Genomic DNA, 13,625 nt, shown 5'->3' with positions numbered 1-13,625 from the left:
ATGCAGTATCTGTGACTACTCATAGTACTCGTCAATTTTTTGGCTAAATTTTCATGGCTACGGTTTCTGATATTTTCATGGCTGGGGATTCTGATATTTTCATGGCTAGGGATTCAAATAATCCCACACCTGCTTGGGATCCCACTGTGCCATGCATCCTTCATGCCTGCCATGACCCTCCTCTGCCCATGCCTATGCTTTGTCTGCCTTGCAATACAACCTTGCCTGCACTTGCACCTTCTCTTACTCTACCAGTGAGTTGCCCTTCTTGTATCTGCTCCACAGTCAGCCCTTGCCAGGTTTTGCAGAGTGGGCACTTCTATTTTTTAATTATTTTCATTCAAAAATAGACCTTTCAACACGAACAGTTAGCACTCCTATTTTTTAATATTTTTCATTCAAAAATCGACCTTTCAACAAGGGAAGTCAATCCTCCTCTTTTTTTATACTTTTTAATCAATAAAATGGCCTTTCAACAAAGACTGTCAGCCTTACACAAAATTTGAATGCACAGCAACTTTTAAAATTTGACTACTGATACAATATTGTACTCCTTTTTATTTCAATTCTAATAGAAAACAATTTTCCTATGTTACCCCGAGTTTCCAGGACGGGGATGGCAGGGGATGGCTGGACAAGTTTCCGGGACAGCAAATTTTTTTGCCAATTTTGGGGACAACGGGGGGACGACTATATAAAATATAGGGAAAATTTTAAATATATAGGGAAATTTTAAATGTTCATATGAAAAATAGATAAAGCATGTATATATACATTATATTCATATGAAAACATGGATAAAGCAGGTATATGTACATTATAGAACCTTAACATACCACATTTGTGTTCAATACTCAATATGCATTCAGAATTCAGAATTCATTGTCAATACTCAATATGCATTCATAATTGTAAATACATTGTCAATATGTCAACACTTGTTTGCATGTAGTTAATTGTTTTCTTGCTGGTTGGAGGATATTTTGATAGTCTTCCATTTCTATTATGACCTACAAACCGCTTCTTTATGCACTACAAAGGTTTTGGGTGTTTGTGAAATTCTATACCAAGCTGTTACTCATATTTCTGAGTGCTTTTGGCTATGATTCAGACCTTTTTACCTTTCATAATTGTGAAAAGTCCAATATTGCAGACCTGCAACCACTTTTTCATGCACTACCGAGTTCTAAGTGTTTGTGAAATTTTTTACCAGGATGCTGCTCATTATATTTAAGTGCTTTTGGAAGTGATTCGGACATGTTTACCCATCATATTAGTGAAAATCCAGTTTTACAGACCTATAATAAAAAAAATTTAAAAAGTTCAGCATTTTTATTTTTTTGTTAAATGTGCTGGGAAAAGGGGGGCGGCTCGCCGTCCCCGGGACGGTTAGGGGACGGGGGGACGTCCCCTTTGAGAATCACTGCCGTCCCCAAGTTTCCAGGACGTTTCCCACAAATTTTGCAATTATGGGGACAGCGGAGGACATCCCCTAGCCGTCCACAAGTCTGCAAAACGTCCCCGGTTTTGTTGATTTTTGTTGATTTGTTTCAATATTAAAATAATACAAATTATGCTTGAGAAGAGAACATTACAAAACATATTGAGGTTGATTTTTGGATGGTGTTGGTTTTTGGATGTGACTTGTTCAAAATATTTCATTTCATTAATTTTTAGTAATGATAATCAACACCATCGAGTAACGACTTTGAAGTCACAACTAATAGTGTATAGTATTAAAATGTGCGACCTCTTGATGTCCAATGCACTCATAAGTATTGGAACATGCTCAACTAAAGGGTACTTTCCCCTGTCTTTTATATTTCTTTACAAAAAGACTTGTAAAATCTTGGGTTCAAATACTTATTCAAGACGGACTTCCTACTGTTCATTTTGTTTCAGATTTAGTTTTTTAAAGTTACATGCATCTTCATGGAGGAGTGTCAAAATAATTTTATAATTTTAATAACTCCACTTTTTAAAAGAAACGTATAAAGGCAAGAATTATTTTTGAAAAAATGGATGGCCAAATGTGCGTATATTTTTTAAAATTGAAATCAAACTCCACAATGGAAATTTAGGAGAAGAAGGCCAAGGATGCAGAAGGCGTGATAGTGAAAAGCAAGAAAATCAATTCCAGGATGACTACTGGCGAACTGAACCAGATAAGGAATGAGGCCTAGTTTACTAGGTTTAGGTTTAGTCTGCGGTTTTTTGTTATTGGTGTTTGAAATGAAAATTTAAGCATTCTTAGCTAGCCTATAGTTGCACAGGATCAAATTCGGACTCTGTTAGGACAGTTTTTGCTACAGTCAGATATTTTTTGGTGGTAGGGTAGAACTAACAGCTTATGGTTTTATGCATTCTGATTATAAACTCTGTCTACTTTTTTGAAATTAATATAATATGACTCAACTTTTCCAATCAAGAAAAAAACAATGGAAATTATAAGGTGGTAAAAATTTCATGGTTATGCTGCAAATTGCACAATACATCGTATGCATGTTAAACATTTCCATTTCACAAATATATCAACTGCTGTATGATTTAATGGGAAGGCACCACTTACTGGCACCATGAAGATAATGCGAACAATATAGCGTTGGAATATCGGCTCTGTATAGTTCAACAGGTGTCTGTAAATATGCCATATTGCCAGGGAAATTGCTGCAATTGTGCATGGAAATGCTACAATGATATAATATATGGAAGCCATTTAATTCCCTGGAGAGCCAACTATTCATGAAATGTATTGATCTGAAACAAATGATGGAACACCCAATATATCAGGAACAGATTTAAATATATCAAAACTTCTAATATTTTAAATCAATTTGACTTATTAAAGCAACAAACAACAACTTAATATAAAAATTTAAAAAAATTTAGCAGTCAGAAATATTTATTGTGCTAGCAGATCAGCTAGTGATCGTCACTCAAGCTAATTTGAAAAGACTGAAAAATTTAAAAAAATTTAGCAGTCAGAAATATTTATTGTGCTAGCAGATCAGCTAGTGATCGTCACTCAAGCTAATTTGAAAAGACTGAGGACTTTAGTAATTCCTTTCACAATAGTTTGAAGCTTGAAATCAAACAACACTTTATTTTATTTTATTTACACATTAGTTTCCAGCAGTACCCAAGCATAGTCAATGGGACTAAAGAATGTACATAACAATGAAAATTCCTGGTGGATCTCCCCTAAAGTGGCATAAAACTTGAGCAGAACAAAAGAGCAAAGCAGCGAACAGATCTCCAGAGAGAGAAAATAATAAAGCAGCATACCAAATCACATTGATCGGAAACCTGCTTGCTAAATGCTTCTCAAAAGTAGCTGATGTGACTGCAACCAAAATTTCTTTCTTCTGTGCCTTCCACCTTCAAGTAACTGACTCAATTTAGCTGTATTTCTCCAACCCTGACAGCCTGCAAAATCACTTAATCTGATTTCATTCTCCTCCAGTGACTCTTGCAGAATTTTGAACAAGTTACTTAGCTATGCCTTCAAGTTTCAATGCAAAAATCCTTACCGTTACTTCCAGCAAGCTCCAAAACTCAATTTACAAACATTCTTTCAACAGAAAATACTCAATTTGATCTTCTTTCCAAGGACGTGAACAACGCCTTGACAGAATCTACATCAAATGGTACCATTTCGGAAAAGATTATGCTGAATTTCAAGTTCTTCAAAAAAAACCCTCCACCGGGCAAATGTTCAATGTAGTCTCGGGAAAAAGTAATCAACAATGCATCAAAATGATGTGGCCGTCCCCTAATTTTCAAAAGTTATCGCTTAAGTCTCAATACATTTATCTGCCGTTTCAAGTAATCTTGGATTAAATTTCCATCAAATGACGTAATTCAACCGAATTCGCCACCACAACAACAAAATTTTAGAAAAACCCACAGCAAAGCGTCCCGATTGGAAACGACACTTAAAAACTCCGTTATTTCAATAAATCAGCCTGCAGTCCAATCTACTGTTGACAGAATATCTCAACTGCATGTCTGATCGGTCTGCAGGGTTTTCAAAACCCTAACAAAGTAACTAACAGACTTTATTTTTCACTTAATGGAAAAAAATCTTAACCAGAAAAACGAGTCCCCAGTATTTTTTTAATGGCCTAAAACATGAGCTAACGGAACTGATTTTTCATTCATTTTGCTGAGATGCTATATCTGTTTACTTGCAGGCCTTTTCTATTTTATTTCAAGGGTCTGAAATGTCAAACCTGGTAATTTGAAGCGTCCCAAAGGCCAAAAGGATTCTCTGTTTTGTCCCTCGTAAGATTTGCTGCTGCGATCTAAGCTGGAATAATAGTCATGGAAGGAAAAAAAATTTAAAATGCAAGGGCTAGCAAATTAAAAAATGCAAAGCTCGGCTTTTTAAACGACTCGAATTTTTATAACGGCACTCATGTGAAGAAAAATTTACAGAGCGGAAAAGAATTTGAAAGAAAATGAGATCGCGTCCTCAGCGCGTATTAAAACAGAATTTAATGAGAGGGAATACGTTTCATTTACGTAGAATGGAAGCTAAAGTTTTTTACGCTAAACATATATAACCATTTTCCAACGTGGCAATGAGTATCCAGCAGCATTGGCGCTGTAGCTATTTTGGGTCCAAAACGGCATGTCATGCCATGATGCGGCTCCCCAAAATCGCATGCCCTTTCATGTCATACAATCCCATACAACATGTTCCGGGACCCATCATTGGGCTTCTGACGTGGAGGCATGTTGTCATTTGCGGTTGACAGAAAGTATTTGCACACGGCTAATATTTGCTAGCCACTCTCCCAGTCACGCCTCACGAGCACGGCTACAGTTTGTAACCACATGTGTCCAAAAATTTGAATTTGAATTTTAAAACTCCTCTGCCGCTCCCGCCCAAACATAATTTCAAACATATTTGTTTTGAATTCTATCGCTATTGAATTCCATTTTCATTTTCTGACGCTGCAATTTCATTTCCATTTTTTGATGCTAAGTTTGGCTGTCACAGTTGGACTGGGGTTAAGAGGTTTTTCTTGCTAGTGCTGGTCGTTGTCGTCATGGGAAGCGTGGAGATGAAGGGTTCGTCTTATAGAAGCAGTGCTCCCGACGTTTTGTCTCAGATCTATAAGGAGCCGCCTTATTTTCCTAGGGTGGATGGAGCAAAGACTTTTCTAGGAGATTTCTGGCATTATTCTTTCATGCTGATATGCATTTTGGCAACTTCGGCTGAGGCATTGAATGACATAGGTTTGAGTTACATATTAATGAAATCTATTAGTCTATATTGTAGTTGTTAATAACAGTGATGGTTCTGCAGATATTTCTGTTGCCCATAGTCAAATCAGTTTGCATGGGAAAGATTTCAATGGCAGACCAATCTTAGGAGATAAGGTATTGATACTTAAAATACCCATAACATATTTTTTCCTTTGACTGCATATTTAGTGTTTTGTTTCTTTTATTTGTGATGCACAAGCATGAATTGTTGTTTCTTTATCTGTAACAGCTTGGAGAAGCCAAAAGAAAGAAAGAAATCAGATTTTTTCCAGAAGGGTATGGGTACAAAACCAAAAGTATTAAAGAAGGGAGAGCAGAAATTTCGATTCATCAATCCGATTATCATGATCCTACCACCCATCCAATTGCTCCGTCTCCATGATAAACATAAAATTGGGTTTATTGTTCAAAGTTTGCATTGCAATATTTGAAGGATGTATGGACAGAAAGTCGTGTGGGAATGTTATTTTTTAGCGTCTGATTATCATAACATTATCTAAGCACAGAATGCATGGATTGCTAGGGCTGTAAATGCTTGATATTTTATCTTTTCTTAAGTACAAACGACAGTGTAAAGAAAAATTTTGTCTTGTTTTTTTGCTGTAGCTGGGTATGATTAAAACGATGTCTAGAGTTACAGAAGAATAATTTCCCTTGGTTCTTTCATAGTCTTTGTCATGCTTCTCCGGTGGTGTTTTTGAATCTGAAATATTGAAATCAATGTCGTTGTAGATATAGAGTTTATTTTGTGAGGTTTTTTCCATCATAGAGTTTGATCGAACATTAGTGGAAAAAGTTTGTACTCTCATACCTAGACATATTTCATGTTAATCAATGTCACATTCTTTGAATAAGAAAAGTTTTGTCTATATTTTAATGTGACTCTTGGGTGCTATGAATGTGAAGTGATTGTATTTTATAAAATGTGTGAATGAATCGCACTTCATAATCTGTGAATGAAACGCACTTCATAATCTACCAGTGTATGAAGAAAATAGATAACATTTTTTCCCCTTTACATTTCAGAGATATTTCAGTCTGTTATTATTATTGTAGACTACGAAAAAAAATTGTCTTCAATTTTTTTTTCATTTTTTTTTCTTCATATTGCTTTATGAAATTCACAGTCACGTTTGCTTTATAATTTTTACAGTCACAGTGGTTAGTGCAGATAATGGACGAGGCATATGTAACATATGCTCAAGTTTTACCTGCAGCCTTATCAGTATGGCTTTGAAGCCCCCAAAATTACAGTTTAGTTTTTTGAAGCGAAAAATTATTAATAATTACAATTTATTATTATTGGTTCGCGGACTACGTGGCCGCCATTTCCTTTTGCCCCACGAAATAGCGAATTCGACTAACATAGCGTGTTAGTAGCTTTTGTTGATTCATAGGCTATGTGGCCGCCATTTTCTTTTGCCCTGCGAAATCTGTGAATTCGACTAACATGGCGTGTTAGTCGCTTTCACTGATTTGCGCGCTGCGTGGCCGCCATTTATTTTTCCTTGCGAAATAGCAAATTTGACTAACATGACATGTTAGTCGCTTTTGCTGATTCACAAACTGTGCGGCCACCATTTCCTTTTGCCTCGCGAAACATCATAGTCTAATCTGTCGGGCCCACCATCCTTTCGCTGCTTCGTGAAAGATAAACTCCACGCTATTTCGCCCATTGAAATAACGCAGACCGTCGAATCCTTTTCAAGATGCACCTTCTTTACTTTCCACGTCATCCTACATCGAGGAAGCCTACGTCGATAAGACCGAAACAACCCGAAAGCGACTAACACGCTATGTTAGTCGAATTCGTTGTTTCGCGGTCCAAAAGGAAATGGCGGCCACGTAGTCTGCGAATCAGCGAAAGTGACTAACACGCTATGTTAGTCAAATTTGTTGTTTCATGAGGCAAAAGGAAATGGTGGCCACACAGTCCGCGAATCAATGAAAGCGACTAACACGCCATGTTAGTCGAATTCGCTGTTTTGGCCACGCAGCCCGCGAATCAGCGAAAGCCCTTTATTGTCATTGGGATAACATACACTATCGGCAATGAGGAAAAAATGTCATCACGATGCCCGATGGGGCTATCGGTGGAGCTCTTGTCGATAACCGATGGAATCATGTCTTCATAGTGGTGACGTCGGGTTATCGGGAGGTCCCAATTTATGTTACCCCAATACCTGATGCACTAAATGGAGAAGGGGACTCTATCAGAGAGACTCTCTCCGATAAAGTGATACCAAGCAAGAAAGAGAGTCAGACTCATCGAGATAACATACATTGTCGGGGAGATGCGTTTTGAGTTATCCTGATGCCCGATGAGGAAGATGAGCTCAGCACAAATGAAGTGACTACATCGGGGAAGCCTACGCTGATAAGACCAAAACAACCCGAAAGCGACTAACACGCCATGTTAGTCGAATTCGCTATTTCGCGAGGAAAAATAAATGGCGGCCATGCAGCCCGCGAATCAACGAAAGCAACTAACACGCCATGTTAGTCGAATTCATAGGTTTTGCAGGACTAACACGCCATGTTAGTCGAATTCATAGGTTTCGCAGGGCAAAAGAAAATGGCGGCCACACAGCCCATGAATCAACGAAAGCTACTAACACGCTATGTTAGTCAAATTCGTTGTTTCACGGGGCAAAAAGAAATGACGACCACTCAGTTTGCGAATCAACGAAAGCGACTAACACGCTATGTTAGTCGAATCTTCCATTAACACAATATGTGCCTAAACAATGTTCCATGAATCTTCTCTCTTTCATTCTTTCTCTCTTAACTCTCTCTCCCTCTCTCTACCTCTATCTCTCTATCTCACTCTCCTCCTCTATCAAGCATATCTCTCTCCCATTCTTTATCTCTTAAGTCTCTCCCTCTCATCCTCTCTCTATCTCACTCTCCCCTTCTCTCAGGTGTATCTCTCTCTTATTCTCTCCCTCTCTCCTCCCCCTCCCTCTCTCCCTTTCTCATTACCTCTCTTTCTCACTCTCTCCCTCTCTTCGCACCTCTCTCTCTCTAGTCTCATGTACTCTCCTTCCATCCCTTCTTCCCTCTCACTCAGACTCTGTCTATCTCTCCCCCCCTCCCTTTCTCTTTTTCATTTAACTCTCTCTCTCTCTCTCTCTCTCTCTCTCTCTCTCTCTCTCTCCCTCTCCCTCCCATTCTTTATCTCTAAAGCATCCTCTCTATCTCACTCTCCCCTTCTCTCAGGTGTATCTCTCTCTTATTCTCTCCCTCTCTCCCTTTCTCATTACCTCTCTTTCTCACTCTCTCCCTCTCTCGCTCTCTTTGCACCAATTAGGGTGACCTCCAATGGTTAAATTGAGACACCAAGATCCAAAATCACCAAGAAGGGGAAGTGCACTAACATATTTAAATATGTCTTTTTTAAGGAAGGCAAGGATGCCCTGGGCACCCCTATACAGAAAAGGGTGCCTCGAGTGCACCTGTTCATCGAAAATAGGGCAAATAAATGAGAAATGAAGAACAAACAACTCAATATCAGGGTTTAGATTACCGTGCAGAAAGATGACATTAGTTTTGACGTAAAAGGGCTTGAAATGGACTCGAGTGAGAGCTAAGATGGGACACATGAAAGTAGGGGCACATAAAGTTGTGTAAATTGTGCTAGGTTACAAGTTACAACACTTCACTATCTCTCTAACTCATACACACACTCCTTATTCCTATCTCTCTATAAATCTCCTTTCCACCTCTCTCTATCTCTTTGTTCCTCTATTTGTTCTATCTATATCTCTCTACCTCTATCTCATTATCTATACCCCTTAGGACACTATTTGGTGTTGTTATAGGTCCTATTGTGTGCTAAGGGATCATATAGTGTCCTATGACCCCTTAGGACAACCTATGACCCCTTAGGACTCCATATGACATCTCATGTATCGTTACAAGTCATATGGTGTCCCAAGGACTCATATGGTGTCCTATGACCCCGTAGGACACATGCATGGATCCCTGGGATACCATACGAACCCTAAGAATACCATATGACCCTAGAGAGGGAGAGAGGGGTAGGAGAGAAAGGGAATGGGAGAGAGACACACCTAATAGAGGAGGAGAGTGAGATAGAGAGATAGATACTGAGAGGGAGAGACAAGAGATAAATGAGAGAAAGAGAGATGGAGAGAGAGAGGAGGGGAGACCAAGATCGAGAAAACATAATATTGATAAATCAACACCTTGAGGTCAACATAATTTGTATTCTGATGATGTTTCAAAATCATTGTTGAGTTATTATAGATGTATCTTCTTCTTCATCAATAACATACAAAGGTAGCTCATTAAACAAAACAAGCATTATCTCATCATATTGCTCAATATAACTAGGTGACTCATTAAACAAAACAATCAAAAACTTGTTATCAACACTTTTTCCTTGCTCTTTAACCTATTGTTCTATATCATCATACATATCATTTTATTGCAATAAATTTAATTTTTCTATTTCTACATCATTTGCAGGTGTATTGACAAAAGATAACTTTGTTTCTACCTCAAAAAAGTCTCTCTTTTGTTCAACAAAATAGCTCTTTAGATATATAATAGGACCTCTTGGACAAAGGAAAATGATGCTAGGGCATGAAAGTTTGTTTGCAAAAGGACTTTGATAAGATTTGGGGGTTCCTTGAGGTGGAGACATCTCTTTAAAGGGTTTCTCTTGGGGAATGATGACCTAGTTTTCTACATACATTTAACATCTTGCATGCGTTGAAAGCTTCTAAATCTTGGGATTTCAACTTTAGAAGAATCACTTGAAGGTTGAATAGGCTTCACTTGAAGGTTGAATCTCTAGTCTCTTCTTCTCTTTCCATCAACCTCTCTCTCTCTCTCTAAACCCTTCCCTTCCTCCACCCCTCTCTCTCACCTGGGATCTTTCTCTAGTCTCATACTCATTTTCTATCCCTTCCTCCCTCTCACTTAGTATCTATCACTCTCTCTTAGGTCTCTCTCTCTTAGGTTAGGCTTGGGAGGGAGAGAGGGAGAGAGAAGAGAGGATGGAGGGAGAGAGGGAAAGAGAGGGTGAGAAGGAGAGATACTTGAGAGAGAAAGAGAAAGGGAATGGGAGAGAAAGAAAGAGTGTTAGAGGGAAAGAGAGAGACTTGAGAGAGAAAGGGAGAGAAGGAGAGAGGGCAAGAATGTGAGAGAGAGAGAGACACTGGAGAGAGGGGGAGGGAAATAATGGGAAGGAGAGGGCGAGGGAAGAGAGAGGATGGGGGAGGGAGGGAGAGAGGGAAAGAATGGAGAGAATGGAAAGAATGGGATAGAGACACCTACAAGAGAGGGAGAGAGAGATAGAGAAAGAGAATGAGAGGGATAGGGAGAGATGGAGAGAGAGAGAGAGGGAGATAATGAGAGAAAGAGAGAGACACCTAAGGGAGGGGGAGTGAGAGAGATAAAGATAGAGGGTGAGAGGGAGAAGGGGGTTGAGAGGAAAAAAGGTAAAAAGAGTCAAAGAGAAAGAGATAGAGACCATATCGTATCCTAAGGGGTCATATGGTGTTTTACAACCCCTCAGGACACCATATGGTGTCGTTATTGGTTGTATTGTGTCCTGAGGGGTCATATGGTGTTCTATGATCCCTTAGTACACCATATAACCCCTTAGGTGTTGTTAGGGGTCATATTGTGTCCTAAGGGGTCAAATAGTGTCTTGTGACCCCTTAGGACACCAAATGGTGTTGTTATGTGTCATATGGTGTCCTAAGGGGTCATATGGGGTCCTATGACCCCTTAGGACACCATACGTCCACCATATGACCCCTTAGGACACCATGTGGTGTCGTTAGGTGTCGTATGGTGTCCTAAAGGGTCATATGGTGTCCTATGACCCCTCAGGACACCATATGACCCCTCGGGACTCCATATGGTGTCATTATGGGTCGTATGGTGTCCTAAGAGGTCATATGGTGTTCTACGACCCCTTAGGACACCATTTGGTGTCATTATATGGTGTCGTAAGGGGTCATATTATGTCCTAAGGGTCATATGGTCTCATTATGTGTCTTATGTTGTCCTATGACCCCTTAGGAAACCATATGGTGTCGTTAGGGGTCGTATGGTGTCCTAAGGGGTCATATGGTCTCCTACGACCCCTTACAACACCATTTGGCCCCTTAGGACTCCATACGGTGTCGTTATGGGTCGTATGGTGTCCTAAGAGGTCATATAGTGTTCTATGACCCCTTAGGACGCCATTTGGTGTCATTATGGGTCGTATGGTGTGCTAAGGGGTCATATGGTGTCCTATGACCCCTTGGGACTCCATATGACATATTATGTGTCGTTACGGGTTATATGGTGGCCTAAGGAGTCATATAGTGTCCTATAACCCCTTAGGACACATGCATGGATCCCTAGCATACCATATGACCCTAGAGAGGGAGAGAGGGGGAGGAGAGGGAGGGAATGGGAGAGAGATACACCTAAGAGAGGAGGGGAGTGAGATAGAGACTAAGAGAGAGAGACAAGAGATAAATGAGAGAAAGAGAGATGGAGAGAGAGAGAGGGGGGCAGATGGAGAAACAGGAAGAGAGAGAGAGAGAGAGAGAGAGAGAGAGAGAGAGAGAGAGAGAGAGAGAGAGAGAGAGAGAGAGAGAGAGTCTGAGTGAGAGGGAGGAAGGGATGGAAGGAGAGTACAAGAGACTAGAGAGAGAGAGGTGCGAAGAGAGGGAGAGAGGGAGAGAGTGAGAAAGAGAGGTAATGAGAAAGGGAGAAAGGGAGGGTGAGGAGAGAGGGAGGGTGAGGAGAGAGGGAGAGAATAAGAGAGAGATACACCTGAGAGAAGGTGAGAGTGAGATAGAGAGAGGATGAGAGGGAGAGACTTAAGAGAGAAAGAATGGGAGAGAGATACGCTTGACAGAGGAGGAGACTGAGATAGAGAGATAGAGGCAAAGAGAGAGAGAGAGTTAAGAGAGAACGAATGGGAGAGAGAGGGAAAGACAGAGAGAGAAGATTCATGGAACATTGTTTACGAACATAGCGTGTTGATGGAAGATTTGACTAACATAGCGTGTTAGTCGCTTTTGCTGATTCGTGGGCTGAGTGATCGTCATTTCCTTTTGCCCTGTGAAACAACGAATTCGACTAACATAGCGTGTTAGTAGCTTTCGTTTATTCACGGGTTGCGTGGCCGCCATTTCCTTTTGCCCCGCGAAACAGCAAATTCGACTAACATGGTGTGTTACTCGCTTTCACTGATTCATGGACTGCATGGCCGCCATTTCCTTTTGCCCCGTGAAACATCGAATTAGACTAACATAGCGTGTTAGTTGCTTTCAGGTTGTTTTGGTCTTATCGGCGTAGGCTTCCCCGATGTAGTCACTTCATTTGTGTCGAGCTCATCTTCCTCATCGGGCATCAGGATAACTCAAAACGCATCTCCCCAACAATGTATGTTATCTCGATGACTCTGAACCCCCTTCTTGCTTGGTATCACTTTATTAGAGAGAGTCTCTTTGATAGAGTTGCCTTCTCCATTTAGTGCATTAAGTATCGGGGTAACATAAATTGGGACCTCCCGATAACCCGATGTCACTGCTATGAAGACATCACTCCATTGGTTATCAGAAAGAGCTCCATCGATAGCCCCATCGGGTATCGGGATGACATTTTTTCCTCATTGCCAATAGTGTATGTTATCCCGATGACAATAAAGGGATTTCGCTGATTCGCGGGCTATGTGGCCACCATTTCCTTTTGCCCCACAAAATGGCGAATTCGACTAACATGGCGTGTTAGTCGCTTTCACTGATTTGCGGACTACGTGGCCACCATTTCCTTTTGCCCCGCGAAACAACGAATTCGACTAACATAGCGTGTTAGTCTATTTCGCTGATTCGAGGACTATGTGGCCGCCATTTCCTTTTGGACCGCAAAAACAACGAATTCGACTAACATAGCGTGTTAGTCGCTTTTGGGTTGTTTCGGTCTTATCAGCATTGGCTTCCCCGATGTAGTCACTTCGTTTGTGTCGAGCTCATCTTCCTCATTGGGCATCGGGATAACTCAAAACGCATCTCCCCGATAATGTATGTTATCACTTTATCGAGCTCATCTTGCTTGGTATCACTTTATTGGAGAGAGTCTCTCTGATAGAGTCGCCTTCTCCATTTAGTGCATCGAGTATCGGGGTAACATAAATTGGGACCTCCCAATAACCCGATGTCGCCGCTATGAAGACATCACTCCATCGGTTATTGGAAAGAGCTCCATCAATAGCCCCATCGGGTATCGGGATGACATTTTTTCCTCGTTTTCGATAGTGTATGTTATCTCTATGACTAACATGTGTGTTAGTCGCGCGTTTTACACCGTCGATTTTG

The 13,625-nt window shown here is 40.4% G+C and overlaps 1 protein-coding gene across 7 annotated transcripts in view; it reads right to left on the bottom strand.

The window, feature by feature from the left end:
* Positions 1-4,526, bottom strand: part of LOC131047827 (uncharacterized) — a 62,229-nt gene extending 57,703 nt beyond the window's left edge. The window contains exons 1-4 of one of the 7 annotated variants that reach the window (XM_059219543.1): positions 4,233-4,526; positions 3,531-4,036; positions 3,339-3,426; positions 2,570-2,761 (exon numbers count right to left, since the gene is read on the bottom strand). In XM_059219543.1, coding sequence (XP_059075526.1) covers positions 2,570-2,716 — 147 coding nt within the window. In that variant the 5' untranslated portion in view covers positions 2,717-2,761; positions 3,339-3,426; positions 3,531-4,036; positions 4,233-4,526. Of the gene's footprint in view, positions 1-2,569; positions 2,762-3,285; positions 3,438-3,530 lie in introns of all 7 variants that reach the window. The other 6 variants (XM_059219544.1, XM_059219548.1, XM_059219546.1 and 3 more) reach the window with 6 other exon arrangements.
* Positions 4,527-13,625: the final 9,099 nt, after the last annotated feature.

The sequence above is a fragment of the Cryptomeria japonica genome, chromosome 4 (assembly GCF_030272615.1).
Source record: "Cryptomeria japonica chromosome 4, Sugi_1.0, whole genome shotgun sequence".
NCBI classification, from domain to species: Eukaryota; Viridiplantae; Streptophyta; class Pinopsida; order Cupressales; family Cupressaceae; genus Cryptomeria; species Cryptomeria japonica.
The sequence above is the reverse complement of the archived record's forward strand: the minus strand, read 5'-3'. Positions and strand labels throughout refer to the sequence as shown.